General features: G+C 30.9%; 2 protein-coding genes across 2 annotated transcripts; both read left to right on the plus strand.

Annotated features, from left to right (window-relative positions):
* Positions 7180-10974, plus strand: LOC109359583 (protein DMR6-LIKE OXYGENASE 2-like). Its single transcript, XM_019604283.1, has 4 exons — positions 7180-7470; positions 7560-7807; positions 9503-9824; positions 10602-10974. The coding sequence occupies exons 1-4, from the start codon at positions 7243-7245 to the stop codon at positions 10842-10844; spliced, it is 1041 nt and encodes a 346-aa protein (XP_019459828.1). The 5' UTR covers positions 7180-7242; the 3' UTR covers positions 10845-10974.
* LOC109359349 (caffeic acid 3-O-methyltransferase-like) lies at positions 16934-19203 on the plus strand. Its single transcript, XM_019603976.1, has 4 exons — positions 16934-17485; positions 18208-18518; positions 18680-18744; positions 18836-19203. Exons 1-4 carry the CDS (start codon positions 17016-17018, stop codon positions 19130-19132), a joined length of 1143 nt encoding a protein of 380 aa, XP_019459521.1. The 5' UTR covers positions 16934-17015; the 3' UTR covers positions 19133-19203.

The following is a 21733-nucleotide window of genomic DNA, read 5'->3' on the forward strand; positions in this document are numbered from 1 at the left end:
TCTGCGCTCTTCAATCCTGGAAGTACATCATTTTTGGCTAAACAATTCAACCTTTTTTCACTAATATGACTAAGTCTGCGGTGCCACAAAAAAGCCTCCATATCTAGAGCATTCACACTTTCTTTAGCAAACAAAGCTTTTGTCCAATACAGTTTATAAATTTTCTTGCCTCTGACCACAACCAAGTTACCTCTAGTGAGTTTCCATTTTCTAGAACCAAAGTGATTATCATAACCACCATCATTAAGCATATGCACAGAGATCAAATTGAAACGAACATCTGGAACATGTTTAACTCCTCTCAGAAACAACTGCACTCCCATGTTGGTATGCAAACAAATATCACCAATATCAAATACCTTTGACACACCATCATTACCCATCTTCAACACTCCAAAATCACCAGAAGTGTAAGATGTGAAGAACTTCTTCCTTTGTGTAACATTTAGTGTAGCACCACTATCAATTATCCATATACTCTCATCTGATACAAGATTAACCAAATCATGGTCACGAAGAATAATAAGATCATCACAAGTAGCAGTAGTAACACGATTATCATCACCATAATTCTTCTCGTTCTGTTTGCCCTTCTTGTCTTTGTTCTCCCTTTTCCATTGAAAACAATTTTTCTGTATGTGACCTGCTTTGTGACAATAGTGACATTACACATTCTTGTATCTAGACTTGGACTTACTTCTGCCATTTTCTCTATCACTTTTCGGTTCCTTTCTATGACTTCTCCCTCTATTTTCAGTGACAAACACCTCAGAATGAGATGAAGTACCATGTGCCTTCCTTCTCATCTCCTCATTAAGAATACTTCCTTTTATACTCTCCAAAGAGACAATACCATCGGGGGCTGAATTTGTAAATGAAACTCGAAATGTTTCCCAAGAATCTGGTAGAGTATTAAGTAGCCATAGTCCCAACACTTCATCATCAAACTTGATACTCATTCCTGATAATTGATCAAGATCAAGGACCCCTTGAAAATCATTCAAGTGATCTGAAATAGAAGTTCCCTCCTTGTACCTCAAATTCATCAAGGAATTCAACAAGTATAATTTATTATTCCCTGATTTAGAAGCATACAAGGATTCAATTTTCATTCATAAAGATTTTGCATTTTCCTCATTAGCAATGTGATTATAGACATTGTCTTCTACATACTGTCGAATAAAACCATAAACTTGTTGATGTTGAAAACTCCAATCTTCATCAAACTTGGACTCTGGCTTTTGAGTAGCAAACACAGGAATATACAAATTCTTCACAAATAATAAATCTTTCATTTTTTCCTTTCCACAAGTGATAGTTAGTGTCATTCAAACATATCAATCTATATGTATTTACCTCCATCATTCAAGCAAGTCAAATAACCTCAAACGCCAAGGAGATCTGATGATACTCTGATAGAAAATTCAACACAATAACAATATAAACTCTAACAGAGTATATACAACGGATAATAATTTCCCAAACTTGCTAGAATCTATGAGGAGCAATATCAAATAATGCAGTAACACATAAGGGACACAAAAATTTTAACGTGGAAAACCTTCCCAAAGTGAGAAGTAAAAACCACGGGCAAAAGCTAGTCAAACAAGCTCCACTATAATCAAAATAGGAATACAAGAGTATCTCCAAAATACAGCACAAAATGTGCTCAACAATACGGCATATAACAGAGCAACAAGCTTGAAAATGAGAACAAGAAAAACCAGAAACACAGCTGTTGTAACAACTCGATTTCTACCACCTCGGACGTCGTCTCACTGATCCAACCGTTCAAAATGAAGTACTATAAGTTGTAAATCTGTTGTCCAAATTTCAGCCCGATTCAATGGTGAACAAAGACCCAGTTGCGAGTTTCCCACGCTGCTCAGAGTTCGTGCGGGTTGAGTTTTCTTATCTTCTCTCACACTTTTCAATTGCCTCTTTTTGCATAAATTGTCTTCACCCTCTTGCCACATCTGACCCCTGTCTATTATATTAGGTGGGACAAATGGGCTTTGGCCCAACCGAATCTTTCTCCACATAGGAAGGGAGCTCAAACCCAACACACTTCCCTCTCTATTGGTTGGGACGCATAACTTAATTGTTTCATTTCATTCGGAAAAAAGGACAATCAACTTTGATCAAAACCCTTTCCAAATGATGTGCATAAGATGAGTAAAATGTAATATCTATGTACTATTAGTAAAAATATTTATACATAATTATTATATTACTAATTTGATTACTTTTTAAAATATTTTTTTGAAGAGTTAATAATAATTAAATATAAATTATTGATAATATAATAATAACAATATATAGAACTCATATATTTTGGGTGAATATCTTTTTTTCTTCTATAAACAAAAAACAGTTGTATCTATCTCCTTTATCTTCACTTAGTCCATTGTCAAACTAAAGTAATAATAAACTGTTGATTTAGTGGTATAAGGTTTTACTAGCTAGATTCTTAGGATGATCAAAATGTCAAGATTTCGACTTTGGATAGCAATATTTGTTGGAAGAACAGTCACACATCCCAAAAAGATTAGTTTCTTACCGAAAAAAGATGAAATGATACATTTAGTAATAGAAAAAATATAAGTAAAGTTTTGGGAAATGGGGTTAACAAAAGCCATGTGCTCAACCACTCATATTCATATTCAATGTAGTTACAATCTGTTGGTGCAATGGTGTAAGACCCTGCTAAATTTGTAGGATAACCAAAAAGTCAATGATTTCTTTTCTGAGAATAACACTTATTGAGAGGAGTTACACACATTTAATGAGATTAGTTTGTATCCGAAAGATAAATAATACAGTATAAAAAAATTTCATACTAATTAATATAGATTACTCCAACGTGATCCGAAAAAAGTTAGGCCGATATAGAGTTATGAAAACTTGTAAATTATTGATGGTGTATTCCAACTTAGGAAAAATAAAATGAATTGTTTTGTGAACTTAGATAACAAGTAGTCTTTACCATCTAGTGAGTAGATGAGTTGGTATTTTGAGTGAGAGTCATTAAAAATGTAACTACATTAAATATTTTAATCGGGCAGACCTTTGCTGTTAGTAATAATTTTATCTGATTGGAGCCCTATCTTCTTTGTGGAGGATTTGAAAGAAAACAAAAATAATATCAGGAAGACTTTATGTTTTTAAATGAGTAATTTTCTATTAATACCAAAAAATGAGTACTTTTTTAATTAATTAACCTTGTTAGAATATACAACACTTTTTCTTGAAGATATTATATAATATTCATCTTTGATTTTGCTGGCTGTCTTGCAATTAGCGACCAAACCCAAGGTATGTTGCTAAGTACATCAACTGTTCCCTTTGAAATGATCATGAAGAATGGCAAGTGGTTGAATTTGTCAAAGATAACTGTCCATGGCTGTGCAATAATACCATGTTTTCATGTGGAAAATTCACAAAATCAATTTTTAGATTAATCATACATATAAATATAGCTGTGATAATGTTGTTTGATAAATTAATATAAACATCCAATTTTATTTGACCTATTTTTATAAAATTAAAAACTAAAAAAAATAATATTTTGATCTTGATAGTACTTGAGTGAGACTCATCTCCATTAATGGAGAGACAAGTGTTATGTAAAAGTAAAGAAAATGCAACACACATTGACATTCATATCCCTTTTATTTAAAAAGATATTACATTTTTACCCTTAAAATACAAAGGAAAAAGTCATTTGTCTCTCCATTACTTGAGAGGAGTCTAACTCCTAGTACTTGATAGACATAGTGGAACAATAATCTTCTGTCTAAAAAGAACTCGATCTCTATGACAATAGAAATAATATGAAATATTAATTTATATTTTTAAAATATTTTTTGAATTAAATAAAATATTTTGATTAGTTTGAGGATAGATATAGAAATGAGACGAATAATTCCAAACCTTTTAATTGTCCCATTCTCCTCATCTCGAAAGCAGGAAAAAAACAGCACCATCTGGAAAGCTTGATCTCCTTCAAGCATATTCGAAAATTACCAAGAACATTTTTTTGGATCAAGGGAAATGAGTTAAATGATGATGATGTTAAGGTTTGTGTTGGCAATCCCTTTATTGAGTTCTCTTCCTTTGACAACATTAGCACAGAGATGCATACAACAAACCTTAATTGCAAACAAGGTTTTCGCAGCACGCCGTGATCTTCCTCAGTTGACATCTTATCTTCACTGGTCCTATGACCAAGCCATGACATAGCATTCACACACAGGAACCACGTCAATAGATAAATGGGTTGCATGGGCTATCAATCCCAATAATGACTTTAATTCAGCTATGCCTACACCACAAATACTTGTGGCTATTCCACAATCTAGATGGCAAGATGGTATTGTCTATGGTTCAACCCTCAATCACATGCAATGGCTAATTCTAACACGCAAGCTAAGGAAACATTGGACCTTGTTTTTGGCGCTATTCAGAGAGGAGCACCGTGTGCTCTCACACCTAGAAAGAAGACAAACAAAAAAGAGGGTTCCTCCTCATAACCTCTCTTCCCCTCTCTCACTACCTAACACAGAGATAACCATCTTAGATTTATTCATTAGGACTTTCATAAGTTTGCTAAGAGCAAGTCTGGCAGGGGAATCACTTTGTGAAATACATATATTGGTCTCAAAGTGAGAATAACAAAAGATAAGACGCCATGGATCGGATATCAGTTTCCTACTTAGACAACTCCAACTCTTTTCAGAAATCTCAAAATTGAAAGTATTATAATATATTGTTGAATTTGGGAGATAAGAAACAAAATAAAATTGTATCTTAAAAATAATATAAAAATTATCAATGCAACCCTTTCTTTAATAATGTTGTTGGCATTTCTACTTAGACAATAATATTAGATCTACGTCAACATGTTATATATGTTGATTATTGGATTGAATATATATGTTTATGTGTGAGTCTTTCATTTAATAAGTTTTGTATCAAAATTGGAATGATTTCGTTCAATTTACTAGGTTTAAGTTTAAAATCCATGACTTAGATATCAAACTAGTGGCCAAGTCAATAATTGTGTTTAAAACAACCAAAATGATATCTTTTGACGTGAAAAATAGTCATTTGAACTTATTTATAGTTATATCTTTTTATTTGTTAGGTTGTACTCTAAGGCTTTGTTTGGGAGTTAGGAGAGAAAGGGAAGGAGGGAGATCAAAGGGTTAAGAAGGGGAGGAAGGGAAAGGAAAATGAAGGAAACTCTCTCCCTTGTTTGGGAGTATGAAATTTAGATGAAGGATGGTAAACTAACGATAATGTAAGAATATTTTTTTATTTTCCCTTAAAAATGTAAATAACAATGAGAAATAGACAATAATATATATTATATATTATTACTAAACATATTTAGCTATTTTGACAATTTATCTCCAAAAAACCCCAAATTGGGGAAACTTTAAAAATAGACATATGGAGGGTTTTGGAGGGTTTGAGAAACCCTTCAAAACCTTCCCCCCTCCTTGATTTAACTCCCAAACAAGGGGAAGGCTTTTCAAAGCCATCCCTTTCCTTCCCCTCCAAACCCTCACTCCCAAACAAGGCCTAATAAAACCTTAATTATTCAATTAAATTTTAAAGCATATAACCTAGGTTGACTAATGATGTTTTTCACTTATGATAATATTTTTAAATTTAAAATATAGAATTATTAAATAATATTAGTTAATATTATGATTTTTGAGAATTATTAATGTAAACTGACTGAGTAAATCTAATTATTGACTCGTTAATTCAAACATTAACTCAATACCCTTCATAGGGTCATTATTTGATCTGAAATTATTAAAATACTCTAATAACGTGTGTCTCCTATTAATATTTAATAATACCGATGGAATGAGAAATCCAACAAAGTGTAAAGCATATCCTCTTTAGTGAATAATCATTTGTTATCTTAAATATGTCCTAAATTATATCTCGGATTAATGATATTAAAGGAGAAAAAAATAATGAATGATTTAATTTTTTAATTGATATGCCATGTTTTAATTACTCTAGGACACCATTTGGAACATGAAATCTTTGTCTTAGTACAAAAGGGTCTATTATTTATAGATAGCAAAATGGGCATTGTATGTGGGCCCACTCGCATAGTCTGTAATTTTTTGCAGGTAAGGTATGTAAAATTTATTTGTTTGCCTGTTTTGCCATACACGTTTGTCCATGAAGCCTAGGGGCATTTGTAGTAGACAATGCGGGTAGCCTGCGGGTATAATGTAAGGAAAAAAGAAGAATTTTTTTAATAAATTATGATATATTATTTAATGTCTCAAAATATTGTATTGTAATATGATTTAATCAACTTAATGTAGAATATCAAAGTATTTTTAAAATTTTGTTCTCTTTTAACTACTTTATTTAATTTTTTTTTATTTTTATTATATTAATTTTTAAATTATTCACCGATGCCCGCAGGCCGTCCACATGCCCATTAGCTCGTTTTAAAATGAGCAGGCGTACCTGCATCGACTTAAATTTTTGTGAGCATTTGCATGCATGGATAAAAGAGACTGGGTGACCCATTTTGTCATCTCTACCAATATTAAGTGAAGATCATGACATGTATCCTAGAAAAATTAACAGTTTAAATGCTAAATTAATTTTAAATGTAATAATTTTAAGTTACCAAAGTTATATCCATCTTATTTCCAATACTATGAAAGAGTATACTTGCAAGTTTGATATGGGTGGCCATCAACTTGTGGTAACATTCAAATGACTAGATGGAACATTTTGACAAGTAAACTTTCCATGCTACACCAATAAAGAAATAATTTATCATCTTACTAACTCTTTTTATAAATTATCCTACTTACAAAAAAAAATGACATATATTATAAGTAACCTATATTATTTTAGTGTGAATATGAGTATTTAGTAAGATGATAAGTCATTACTCAACTCAACATTATAGACGATGTACAAGTGTTTCAAAAAAAATTGTCATTATTAGTATGTACATGTATGCTACGTCATCAGTGAGTTTTCACAATGAGGTCATGCCATTTACGTAAGCCTATACAATAGCGTGTGCTTGATTACTGAAACTCTACACAGTCCACATGTAAGTATGTAACCCATGTTTATAAATACAAGTTTCCAGCATCATGAATTTTCAAGTACTCACCATATAAACAATATCTAATGCAATACCATAGAAGCTAGCTAGTTATCAATATATAGTTGAATTATTCTACAATGTCCATCACTGCCTCTAAGCTCCTCATAGCAGACCTTGCCTCCACCGTGGATCATGTCCCCTCTAATTTCATTAGGCCCGTCCATGACCGTCCAAATCTTCAACAATTTCAATCCTTTAATGCTTCTTCTATTCCCATTATTGATCTTCATGGTCTTCATGTCTCTAACCGTTCTGAAATCATTCAAAATATTGCCCAAGCTTGTCAAAATTATGGCTTTTTTCAAGTATGTACAAATTAAACCATACATACCCTTTTCATTGTATTACATATTATAATCTTTGATCTTATAATTGTTTGTATGGTTTTTTTAAGGTTGTAAATCATGGAGTTCCAGAGGATGTGGTTGACAAGATGGTGAAAGTGTCAAAAGAATTTTTTGATTTGGCAGAGAGTGAGAGGTTGAAGAATTACTCAGAGGACTCATCAAAGACAACGAGGCTCTCGACCAGTTTCAATGTGAAGACTGAGAAAGTTTCGAACTGGAGGGACTTCTTGAGACTTCACTGCCATCCTCTTGAGGATTACGTTAAGGAATGGCCAACCAACCCTCCATCTTTCAGGTTCCAAAATGGATAATTAAGTGTGTCAATGAATCACTGTTTTTCCTTCTTTTATTTCTCTTTTACTTTCAAGATTTCAATTTTCAAGGGTGTTTATTTATATAATGTGTACTTTTAGACAAATGTCACCTTATACAAACATATCCAAGGTTTGATTGTTGATTTCACAATTTAATATATATATACGAGAAAACGTATTTACCAATATTTTAAGAATTTTTAGGCTGTAATGGTATCATTCATCAGTCTTATTTAGTCAACATTATGTATTAGTGAAAAACATAGATATTTTACTTTATTTATATAAAATACTATATAGACAAAATATAATGTAATATTTACTTCCTATTTTGTCCTTCATATTATTTAATTTTTACAAAAAATCATATAATCCTAATTAACCACCACCTACATATTAATTAACCACATCTCTCACTTTAAACTAAATATTATCATAAACATACAAAAATTATAATATAAAGTACACCGAATACAACAAATATATTCTAATTATAAAAAATAAAATATATAAAAATTAAATACGTAGTAGCATATAATATTGACCGGCAGACACGAAGTGCTTGTACACACTAATATTATAGAGAAAATATAATGTATGTACCAATAATGTAAGAGTTTATTACAGTGCATCATTCATCACTCATATTTAATAATAATTGACTTTTAAAATGAAAAGTAAATAATACATTTACTGTGAATAAGTTTTTATACTAACTCATATTTATATATATAATGGTTTTAGCAATTCCAAATAAAACTCTAAAGAGTTTTGTATTTGCCACTTAATCCCTGATTTTTCATAATTTATAAAAAGAAACATAAACTCTATGTCAAATATGAAATTGTTATTCGTTGTCTAAATTATTAAAAATTGGATGAAAAAGTTTCATACAAAATAGAGTTCCAAGTCCCTCTAACACATTTTTAGTTTAGAAATTAAATTATGTACAAAATTAAGAGATGTTTATGAATAGTGAAAAACTATTTCCCACTCCTACCAAATATGAGGCTCCTTTTGCATATTTTTAGATTTAGAGAATAACAAAATTGTGTGGTGTTTATAAACTTTTCCTTAAATACAACTTTGTATTAATATTTTGGCTTTATTTTTTAAACAAAAACACTATGTTACGGAGAAGTGCATTAGGAATTACATATTCATATCACAGACTAGATCAACTCTTCAATTACCTATTTTAATTTCATTGCTAACAAAGTCTTAATTGTGAATTAGTCCAAGTCATTCCCACAACAATAGTGACCAAAATTTCCTTACTTTCTATCACATATTTTCTTTTTAAAAAAGGAAATTTTGTGTTATAAAACTCCTATGTGGTTACATGTACAAGTTGGACCCACTGTGGGGTTTATAATACTTAATAAATAGAGTTCAACTCATCTCCAGTACTGAAATATGTGGTTGAGAATTTTTTAAAGAGTTTTTATTTATTTTTAATAGATTATAACATATAATCATAGTCGTTAAAAACAAATTTTGGCCACATGTCATCATCCTATCCAGCACTGGACTCTCCAGAATACCGGAGAGGATACATTTCCCAATAAATACTTAAACAGTACTATTTTACATTTGTAACAAGCTGAACTTTGCTTCATGAAACAATACTCTTTATATATGATAAATCAAAATTGTAATTTATTTGTGATGTGCAGAGAAGATGTTGCAGAGTATAGCAGAAACATGAGAAGGTTATCAATGACATTGGTTGAGGCCATATCAGAGAGCTTGGGGTTAGAGAAAGATTACATAGATAAGGCACTAGGCAAGCATGGGCAACACATGGCCATTAACTACTACCCTCCATGTCCTGAGCCAGAACTAACATATGGCTTGCCTGCACATACTGACCCCAATGCCATTACCATTCTTCTCCAAAATCATGTGCCTGGATTGCAGGTCCTCAAGGATGGAAACTGGTTAACAGTTAATCCTGTACCAAACACCTTTATTATCAACATTGGGGACCAAATTCAGGTAATTACATTGAACCGAACATGTGTCATATGCTCTCGGGCCAATAAAAATATGTAATGTCGATTAAAATTTACAAGCATTCATTATTATTATTGTTTTTGTTCATTATTATTGGTTTGAGACAACATATAAGACAAGTTCTGAGATAACATATTTTTGTTCAATTTAATCATGCTTAAATTCTATCATGTTAATTGTCTCACATGATTTGAGACAATATGAATAGATAAGTTTCTAAATATTTATAATTTGTTTTAAATTTTAACTTAGATAACATTTACCAAATGGTGGTTGGTTATAGTAGGAAACTAGGAATGGATGGTGACCCTAGGTGAGGTTCAAATTCTACTATCACTATTTTGGGAGAGCTTTACTTAACTAGTATCAATATCTCAAGGTTAAATCTCACTGGTGTGATGGTGAGATATCTCATAAAAAAAAGTACAATCGTGCATGTTTTAAGATTACAACAACTATATGGATCACTATTAAATATTTTGTGGGACAGTGTTGTTAAATTGTATGTGAGTCCAATGTTATGAAAAACATAAAATCAATTGTGGGAAAAGAGTACAATCTTATAAATAAAGATTTGTTGTCCCAGATTTCTCACACCAAAGATAATAAAACAAAAACATTTATAATAATAAAATTTAATTGACATGTCATGTTTTTATTGGCGTGAGACAGTATATAATACATGATAACAGTATATCTCAATTCCACACTCAGTGCATGTTTGTAATCATATTAACACATGTTGGTGTTATTTTGAAGGTGATAAGCAATGATAGGTACAAGAGTGTGCTGCATAGAGCATTGGTGAATTGTGAGAAAGAGAGGATGTCTATTCCAACTTTCTATTGCCCATCACCTGATGCAGTAATTGGACCTGCTCCCACACTCATAGACCATGATCATCCTGCCCAATACACCAAGTTTTCATACAGAGAATACTATGATAAGTTTTGGAACAGAGGACTTTCAAAAGAAACCTGCGTGGACATGTTCAAGGCTTAGATCAATTAGCTAGTTATAAAGGGAAAATTGCAAATATAAGTTGGACAAATATCATTCATCATGTGACTTATATTAATTAATAAATGGGATGGTATCCAATTTATTCAGTGATAACTAAATATGAATAAAACTTAGATTTATTGTTTGCTATTAATGGCATACAAGTCATGTGATACAAAGTACAAACTTATAGTTCTGGCCTTCTGGGCCTCTGGGTTAGTAACACCCATTACACCATCATTAAGAAGTTGGGCATCCTAAATAGAATAGGTGGGGAGTGATACTCGATGACACCAATATTCAAGGAATTGAGTTTCAATTTTGCTAAGGCATTGGTATAATCAGACATAAAATTTGTCTTTCACAAATATCTTAATATTTTATTGACCAATCATAGACACATTCTGTGATAACAAATTTCCCTCATAGTACCCAAAAGTACATAGTAGAACACTAAGGTAAATAAGTGAATTATGTAATCATGTCTTTCCATTGATATTGTCCTCATGTCTTCTCCCTTTATCATCGTTTGTTTATTTGTATGAAACTCAAACATACAAATATGTAGGGCTGCAAAAATCTTGTTACAATTGCGAAATTTACTTATCAATTGTAATTGATGGAACCAGTTTGCCCTGAACTTATGTAGGGCTGCAGAATATATAGGCTTGAAGAAGTTAATGCTATTGGATTTTGATTTATCAATAGGATCCAGTAGGTGCTAGTTTTTGCTGTGAAAGTTCTGTTAGCATGTGTTTGAATCGATGAAAAAGGAAGGAAGGATTTGAGATTGAAGAAAAATGGGTGGAAGTGAGTGTTTTCCATTGTTTGGTCCAGGAGAAAAATAGGAAGGAAAATAGATTGCTAGGTGGACTCCAAAATGTTTTCCATTAACAACCGAACGGAATACATCGTTGGAGGAATTTGGACTTTAGAGATGGATTATTTCTGCCATCCACTTTTTTTTTTAATTTAGAACCTCATAATACAATTTTGGTACTTTATAAGAATATCCTCTCACTTTTTTGGGTAAGTCCCTTTTGAGGTTCATCAGTATTTCTCCCAACAAATGTTGCTCATATGAATGAAATATTCGATCTTGAGAATCCAATGAGATTTTACACAATAGACCAATGCCTTATTGATACGCAATTTTTTCATTTACTTGAAGGTTAGGTTATATTAATTTATATTGAATTTCCATTTTTCTCTCCCACTTTCCATAATGTTTCTATTTTTTTTTTTTGGGTATTATTAAAGGTATTTCTTCATCATTTGGTAAATAATTAATCATTTTTGATACGTGAGTGTCTCTCCCAACAATTATCACTTATAAGAATTAAACTATTGACATTTTACTCATCCTATAGATCTAACGATATACCACTAGACTAACTCCATAATATTACTATAATAATTTATATTTAGTCACTCCTCTTATATGATTTAATTATCCTCATCTATCACAAAATTTTCATTTTTTAAACGCACATGTATATAAAAAATTCATCCAAAACAAACATATTAGCTAAAAATTATAACACATTATTAGTCAAATTAAAATTATTTGCTTTTTATACGAAATAACTAAAATATTACTCCATTTATACCAACTTAAGGTTATTGTTTCTTTCCTCCCATTTTTTTCTGAAATCAAACAGAGTATTAATTTTAATGGTACATCTAAAAATGTTGGGATGAAATGAAGATGATATACACTCATAATAACTTAACACAGAAAACATTAAGTAGAAAGTTAAAATTTAAAAGGATTCAATACTTTTTATGGAGACCAAATTGAAAAACCTTTTTTGTATTGAAAATTTTATAAATACACTTAAAGCTACAATTAGCATGACATAACAATTGCATCAGTCAAGCATGCCAAGAATATAATGGTACTTGTTGCATTGTCAAGAACCCAGACTGAATGATCGGTTTGTGCTTGAAATTACTTAATGGTATAGTGTTACAAATATTAAATTATAATGATAATGATGCCGAATTATTATAGGAGTAGAGAGTAACACTTAAATATTTTCCTTCTATTTTTTCTCCGAATATGAAATATGCCTACTTGTTTTTTTTGTAATATCAAGGTATCTCTAACTTTTTTTTTTGGTAAACACTTAATCTCTTTTAAGATTTATGGTTGCCTCATTCAACAAGTATTGCTCATAGGAATTGAACCTTCAACTTTGAGAATCTACTAAGGTCACTACTAGACCAACACTGTGTTAGTTATATAGTGTTTGTTTAGTATAGATGAAAGTTTGTAGTTTTTGTTTTTTAAAATAAGTTTAAAGTTACATCATAGTATGTTTGACAACCTATTTAAATTATAAACTCAATTTATTTTTGTGAGAAAAGAAGCCAAAAGTGGAAGCTCCTCTATTATGGGTAGTTTATTTAAAAAATGACTTATTTTTCTATTGAAATGCCAATTCCAATTTTATCCTTAATTTCAAGGTTATCTTCCTTCTTCTTGTAGGAATGTTTGAAATATGTTATTATATGAAGTCCCACATTGCCTAGAGTTAGAATATAGTAGAATATCAATGTTATATATTGGACTCAAGTTCTTTGTTATAATGTGCATCATATATAAGCACCAAATAGAAACACCCATGGGTAGATGGGCGCATGTGTGTGCTAGTGTTTGTGATCCTTATTCTCTAATAATATCTTGGTAACTGCTCAGCGCTCCCGAGGACGTAGGCGCAACGATCGCTTCCGCTGCACCAACAATTGGTATCAGAGCCAATTGGTAGATGACTCTTAACCTATACATCAGATAATGACTAAAGAAGGTGAATGTGTGATGGCTAGAATGTGTGATGGCTAGACAATGTGCGTCAAAGGTAATGGCAAAGATAGAGTAGATGAGTTGAAGGAGAAGAAAATATAGCAGAACTGTAGTGTGGGTGATGTATGTGTTGATCCAGAACCCCATAAGTTCATGTATCGGGTTAGGATCAAGGTGGAGATAGAGACAGAGGTGTTGGGTTAGATGCTGACAATATTTATCTGGATGTTGAGAGAATGTTCTCATTGGAGATGAGAAAGAGAATATCGTAATGGCGTGTGTGAGACATCATAGTGAAAGATATTAATTGTTAACATATCTACAAAAGCACAAGGGCGATGGCTGACTTTGATGTAGGGGTGACGTGGACATTGGCTTTGATGCAAGTTGTAACACGAGCATTGGTAAAGATGCAGAAGTGTGACATGGATATTGGCTTAGATGCAAGGATGTGACCCACACATTAGTTAGCATTGACGTAGTGTGTATCCTGTGGGTATACTCCTTAGGGTGGAGTATGATAGTTCTTTTGAACTAGGATTATTGGAGTAGACAATGATGATAGTGATTGAGTCTTTACAAGGAAGCTCCAAGATTCAGTTTGACTGAGTATTGAAGAGGACGATTATTGGTGAATTTTTGTGTAGAGGTTCCTATATATCGAAAGACTGGTTAGGCAGCGTGTTCCATTTGATGGCGGTACGGGAAGCTGCACTACAAGTTTGGAGAGCTAGGCTCTTGATAACATCCTCAAGGATACCCAACAGGTCTATGCTGTAGGGGAGCAATTAAAGAGAATTAGATATTGAACAAGGTGGAGTCATATATTCGCTAAGGTGAAGATTCTTGTGTAGATTTCCAAAGGAGCGAGATATTCGTCTATTTCAATCAAGGTGAAGATTGTTGGAGATGTTTGAAATATGTTATTATATGAAGTCCCACATTGCCTAGAATTAGAATAGAGTAGAATATCAATGTTATATATTGGACTCAAGTCCTTGTTATAATATGCACCAGATATAAGCACCAAATAGAAACACCCCATGGATAGGTGGGCCCATGAGTGTGCTAGGATTTGTAATCCTTATTCTCTAATAATATCTTGGTAGTCGCTCAGATAATATCTTGGTAGCCGCTCAGAGCTCCCGGGGACGTAGGCACAATTGGTCGAACCCCGTTAACAAATTCTCTTGTTTATTGTCTTCTATTTATTCTATGCACATTATTTGATTGCTTGTGGCTAGAGTTTGTGATCCTTATGCGCAACGATCGCTTCCACTGCACAAACATTTTTTTGCACTTCTACCAAACTCGATATTATAACTGAATATCATGTTGCTTTTAAATATTGATATTAGTTTTATAGTCGTTTGTTTTAATTTTTTAGCCTTTGTAATGAAGTAATAAAAATTACAAAAAATATTAGGATGATATAAAAAATTTATATTTATAAAATATATGTCTTTGAATAAAATACATATATGATGATAAATATTAAAAAATATGTAAAAAAACAACTAAAAAAATCACAACATAAGAAAAATAACCTCATGCTTCCAAAATCATGGGTTGGATTTATTTTGGGTTAGCTTATTTTTTCTCTCTAAAGTTTTCACTTCCCATTATACTCCATTATAAAACTTGACATTTGTGTATTATTTATTTTGTGAATTGTGTAATTCAAGTTTAACAACTTCTATTTATTTGTGACTCATGTTGTTTTTAATATTGATATCTATTTTTATATTTTATTTTATTTTTATATTTTTTTAGCCCTTGTTATGCAATATTAAAAATTTAAAAATTATATTAAAAATATATATGATGATAAATATTAAAAAAATGTATATTTAAAAAAAATGTAAAAAATAAATAAAATAATCATAACATAAACAAATAATCTCATACCATTTTTTATAATTTACTATGTAAAAAACAATAGTTTTAACTTACCATTTTCTGTAATTTACTATATAAAAATAATAATATTTTCAACTTACCCAAATAAAACAACTTAATTTATATTCAATTTTCAGATAAGATACCCAAACGTAACATATTACTATCTCATAGTTTATAATCTCACCGTTTATAAACTGAAACTAAAATCATAATTAGTATCAATATATGAAACCATACATAAATTTTAAAGGAAAGATGAATATTTTTTAAGGAAAATAATCAAAAATTTAAAATAATAAAGCTTATAAGAGATCCTTGATAATCATAAGCAAAATCAAGCTCCTTATAAACTCTTGTAAAACACTCACCACATTTTAAACTTAAAAAGAATATAAATTTGAGGACAAATTTATTTTTCCTACTCTCTCCAATATATAATGAAAATGATGTGAGCATGAGATTGATGGAACTATTTTTTAAAAGAAACATTATAAATATAAACAAATGAAAAGATAGAGACAACTAATTAAGAGGAACATATAGAGAAGATATCTATTTCAATATTGACCCCACTAAAATTAATCAATCCCAATAAATTAATGTAAGAAATAAACAAATCATAAATAATTATGTCATGACTTCATGAGTACATGTTAATGTGCCTATGAAGAAATGAGATATGTTATATTTAAATATTTTCCATTTGATTATTCAAATAAGTAAAAAGATAATTGAAGGACATTTTTTAGAAAGAGTAATATAACATTTTTAAGGTGAAAAGCAAATAAGGTTTGAACGATAGAGTTATGAAAAGTATATAATATGTGTAGTAGAAGAAGGGTCACATAATATTACATATGGCGAAGTGAGCAATAATTTCTAATGATAATAAAAAATTTCTTCATGCCTAAAAAGTCATATACGACTATGTGTTGTTTTTAAGTTTTTGTTGTAATTTTGAAAACATCTTGGGTAGGTACTTCACTTGTCTTTAACAAGCTCAGCCAGTGACCATTAATATAATTAAAGAAAACCACTATCAATCAACTTAGATATAAAATAAATTATTGTCCTACTTCACTTGGATTGCAAATAATCCTGTTTTTTATAAGACGTGTTTTATTAGATTGAAAATGTGTTTTTGATTGAAATTAACTCCTAATGATGACATAGTGTCATAGATATTAATTTTGAATGATAACCATGTGGAAATATTATAAGAGTATAAAGTTTATGATTTGTATTTTTCCCTGCATTTTTCTCTCGTTCATTGCCTATTTTAACATGGGAGCATGAAACATGCCACTTTTTAATTTTCACATGGAAGAGAAAATAAAAACAAACTGTGATTGTGTTCAATCTGAACCATATATATAAACACATGCCACTTTTGTTAAGCACCAAGTCACACAAACATCCTTATTAGTTATTGCTTTGTTGATCCCTTTGGTTTCTAAGGCCTAATGGAAAAAGTAGAACAAACCAATGGTGCACTTGCACATATTGATCCTAAAGACAAACAACTTAACCATAAAAAAACTATAGTGGAAGAAGAAAAAAGCTTCACCTATGCTATGCAGCTAGTAAACTCTAGTGTTCTTTCAATGGCCTTGCAATCAACCATTGAGCTTGGTGTTTTTGACATCATAAACAAAGCAGGTGCAGGTGCCAAGCTCTCTGCTAAGGACATTGCTGAAGAGTTTTCATGCAAGAATCCTGATGCAGCAACAATGCTAGACCGTATTCTAAGGCTCCTTGCAAATCATTCCATTGTTGATTGTACTGTGATTGATGATGAAAATGGTCCTCCTCCACATTTGTTGAGGCTCTATTCCGTGGCCCCTGTGACCAAATACTTTGTTTCCAATGGTGGTGGTGGCTCATTGGGACCTTTGTTGTTGTTGACTCAGGACAAGGCCCTCCTTGAAAGTTGGTCAGTTATTATCTACTTCTTGTCATTGTCACAGCATGTGAACATTTTATTATAACATAACACATATTTTTTTACAAGCTTGTATATGTTATGTTCGTATGAAAAAACATTACAAACACTATAAAACAACACTTAAGTACCAGAGCACACAGATAAACTAATAGTGGGCTAGTGGCTTATAACTTAATCCAACTTAATTAGTGATCTCAAGTTCGAATTTTGAGCATATAATTGTCTTATAATCTGTTCGGAAGTTAGGTTTTGGAGAGAAAAGAAATGAAAAACTTTAAAGTCATCTCATAAGGGTATTTCGTGATTCTGTAACCTTTCATTTTCCTTCAAAATCCAACTCGCAAATGGACCCTTAAATGCTTTAAAAAAGTTTCACCAATCTTATGTAACACAGAAATGATTGCGTCTCATTGACTATATCTATGTTCCTAGACAAGATTAACAACGCCTATGTTTTTTTCTTAATGAACAAATTCTAAAGATAAGAGCCCATTGCTTTTGAATGATGGCTATTTTAGTTTTGTGGGAAAACACAGGATAATGATATGTGAAAATGTTTCATAAGCTAGTGCATCAAATTCATTTTGTCATCTCACAATTTGTTTACATCAGAACTTTTCGAAAACTATATGTAAATCAAATAAACTAGAGTTGTCTTATTTGATCCTTTTAGCTACTAAAAAGCTTGTGCATCCATTCTAACTTTCAAGGTACCAACTAAAGGATGCAGTTTTGGAAGGAGGTATTCCATTCAACAGGGTCCATGGCAAACACGTCTTCCAGTATGCCAATTTGGACTCAAGCTTCAATCACCTTTTCAATATAGCAATGACCAATCGTGCCACTTTACTTATGAATAAGATTCTTGAATCTTACAATGGGTTTGAGCATTTCAATAAGCTGATTGACGTTGGTGGTAGTCTTGGTGTCACCCTTAACATAATCACTTCTAAATACCCTCACATTAAGGGTATCAATTTTGACTTACCTCAGGTCATAGAACGTGCCTTTCCCTACCCAGGTATAAGAATATAAGATCTCTTGTTTATATTTGTCGTGTAACATTGAGTTCACGGTTCAAATCCTGGGATAGTCTATTCGTTTACAAGGGTACCCAATAGATGGTAGACTCGTATATTAGACCGCACTAGTTGAACTTATATTTCCAAATTATGTATGCAGGTGTTGAACATGTGGGAGGAAATATGTTCGATAATGTACCACAAGGAGATGCCATTTTGATGAAGGTTGTTACTTTAGAATGCCCATTTTTAGCAATTAATTAATAAACTTAGGTGAATTAATTTAACTATTCCTTTGTTGATCTTAATTTTATAGTGTGTACTCCATGATTGGAGTGATGAAGACTGCTTGAAAGTGTTGAAGAACTGCTATGCAGCTATTCCTGATAATGGTATACTGATTGTTGTGGAGGGAGTTCTTCCATTTGAACCTGAGACAACTGATGCAGTGAGGAGCATTTCTCAATTTGATGTTCTCATGATGACAACAAACCCAGGAGGGAAAGAGAGAAGTGAATATGAGTTCATGACACTAGCAAAAGGTGCTGGATTCAGTGGCATTAAATATAAATGCTTTGTCTATGATGTCTGGGTTATGGAATTCTTCAAGTAGATATAATATCCAATCATCTGCTATAGCATCTAGAATGCTCTTCCAAAAATAAAATAAGATTGTCATTTCTACTACTTGGACCACTAGTCTTATAAAAGAGCTTGGTATCATTTTATGGTGTTAATTTATCATCTTTGGTTAAAATTTATCTTATGAATGAAGACTTCTCCCTATGAATACAATTTTCCATTTTTAACTCCCTTAAAGGGCATTTGTTAACCACTGCAATTGAAAACGTTTCTTAAATTTGCTACCAATCTAAATATCATAGATTTCTGTCAACATTTGGTGTGGGAAACAAAAAACAATTTCAAGTCCACACAATCAATTCTAAATGCTCAAAGGTGATTAGAATTTTTCAACAAATTCATGTTTTGTTAAATTAATCGCCATATAAGGGATGAAGATAAGAGAATCATAAACTTAATTACTTATTCTTATGTGCTTCATTTTATGTTGTTGCTAATCATAAGAGATTCTTGATAATCATTAGCAAAAACTAGCTCCTTACAAACTCTTGCAAAACACTCACCATATTTTAAGCTTAGAAGAATAAAAATTTGAGGATGAAGTTATTTTTCCTGCTCTCTCAAATATAGAATGAAAATGATGTGAGCTTGAGATTGATAGAACTATTTTTTTTAAAGAAACATTGTAAATATAAACAAATGAAAAGTAGAGACAACAAAATTAAGAGTAACATATAGAGAATATACCTACTTCAATATTGACCTTATTAAAATTAATCAATCACAAAGAAAGAATTGATGCAAGAAATAAACAAATCATAAATAATTATATCATGGTTTCATGAGTACATGTTAATATGGAGAAATAAGATAAGTTATATTTGAATATTTTCCATTTTGTTATTCTAATAACTAAAAAATAATTGAATTTTTTTTTAGAAAGAGTAATATAATATTTTTTAAGGTGAAAAATAAATAAGATTTTAGTGAGAGGATTATCGAAACTTATATAAAAGGTGTAGTAGGAGAAGACTCCCATGATATTAAACATGGTGAAGCCTCATAGACCTGAAGTGATGATTTGATGATGATAATTTTTTTGATGATGACAAAAAATTTCTTCATGGCTAAAAAGTCATATAGGACTATGTGCTGTTTCTAAGTTTTTTTTGAAATTTTGAAAAAATCTTGGGATAGATTCTCCACTTGTCTCTTAGACCATTAATATAATTAAAGAAAGTCATTATCAATCAACTTAGATATGATAAAATCATTGTACTACTTGCATCCAGTGGGGATGATTATAGGGGCAGGTCGGGGCTGTTGCCCCCCTGAATTTTTGCATATCGGAACATATTTGTTGTCCCATAAAATATATTTATCCATGTGATACTTGAAAAATATTTAATTATTAAACTTTTAAATTATAAAGTACATTTTTTCAACCAATCATAACATGTGACACATAGATTAATACACTTTTTTGAAACAACACACACTCCACTTACCTACCCCAAACGACATTTTTATGAAGTAACTCATTGAAGCTCACATATTCCTTTAATTTCTACCTTGATAAATAAATGTAGTCTAACTTGTTTGTCATTCTAAAAATTATACATAAAAGGATCTAATTCTTTTACATGTGTAGATGATGATATTGCTTATAATATATGACTTCATTTGAGTTCGAAAATACTTTACACATAATGAAAGAAATTATGTATGTATTGATAATATATATCATAAAAATTCATTTAATATTAATAATATATGTATTTTTGTCCAACAATTATATGCTATGAATTTTAATGAGCAAGAGAAGAGATTAGTTTGAGATGTCAATTTCAACATTTTATTCTTGGTGTTATTAAGTCATTCAAGTTTGAAAAACTCTCAAACAAATGTTGTTAGTCATGTCTTGTTTTATCAAATTGTTCGTCTTATCTTAACTATTGTGGTTCAGCTAACATAAATATCATTTTCAACAATGAAAACAACCAAACAAAATTAGGTAGGAAGATAGAAGATAAATCTATTGCACACAACATAGTGATTAATATTGAAAAGAAAATAAATGAAAATTTTATCACATGTATAATTAATTAACGTGTAATTAAATATTATTGTCCCTCCTAAAGTTTAAGTTAAGATCCGCACTGCTTGCATCCCAAATAATCCTGTTTTTATTATTATTTACGAGACAGGTTTTATTAGATTAATTTGTTTTTGCTTTAAATTAACTACTGGTGATGACATAGTGTCATAGATATTAATTTTGAATGATAACCATGTGGAAATATTATAAAAGTATTAAGGTGATGATTAATATTTTTCCCACCATCTGTCTCTCGTTCATTGTTGGGTGGATATATTTTGTCACAAAAAGTCTACCAATCAGTATACAATTGTTTTATATTTGATGAGAAAAATATTTAATTATTAAATTTTTAATTTAATATATTTGTTTAACCAATTATCAATTGTGATATTATTTATGGGACACCAAATATACTTCCTTAATTGCTTATTTTCACATGGGAGTGTGAAACATGCTACTTTTTATTATATTTTTCACATGGAAGAGAAAATAAAATCAAACTATGATTGTGTTTAATCTGAACAATATATA

This window comes from Lupinus angustifolius, chromosome LG11 (assembly GCF_001865875.1).
Source record: "Lupinus angustifolius cultivar Tanjil chromosome LG11, LupAngTanjil_v1.0, whole genome shotgun sequence".
Taxonomy (NCBI): Eukaryota; Viridiplantae; Streptophyta; class Magnoliopsida; order Fabales; family Fabaceae; genus Lupinus; species Lupinus angustifolius.

What these genes read in the sequence shown, in the direction of transcription:
- LOC109359583 (XM_019604283.1), top strand. Translation starts at nt 7,243, where the DNA reads ATGTCCATCACTGCCTCTAAGCTCCTCATAGCAGACCTTGCCTCCACC. An exon ending in ACCAACCCTCCATCTTTCAG is followed by an intron (nt 7,808 to 9,502) that starts GTTCCAAAATGG and finishes TGTGATGTGCAG; the next exon opens with AGAAGATGTTGCAGAGTATA. An exon ending in ACATTGGGGACCAAATTCAG is followed by an intron (nt 9,825 to 10,601) that starts GTAATTACATTG and finishes GTTATTTTGAAG; the next exon opens with GTGATAAGCAATGATAGGTA.
- LOC109359349 (XM_019603976.1), top strand. Translation starts at nt 17,016, where the DNA reads ATGGAAAAAGTAGAACAAACCAATGGTGCACTTGCACATATTGATCCT. An exon ending in AAGGCCCTCCTTGAAAGTTG is followed by an intron (nt 17,486 to 18,207) that starts GTCAGTTATTAT and finishes CTAACTTTCAAG; the next exon opens with GTACCAACTAAAGGATGCAG. An exon ending in ACGTGCCTTTCCCTACCCAG is followed by an intron (nt 18,519 to 18,679) that starts GTATAAGAATAT and finishes TTATGTATGCAG; the next exon opens with GTGTTGAACATGTGGGAGGA.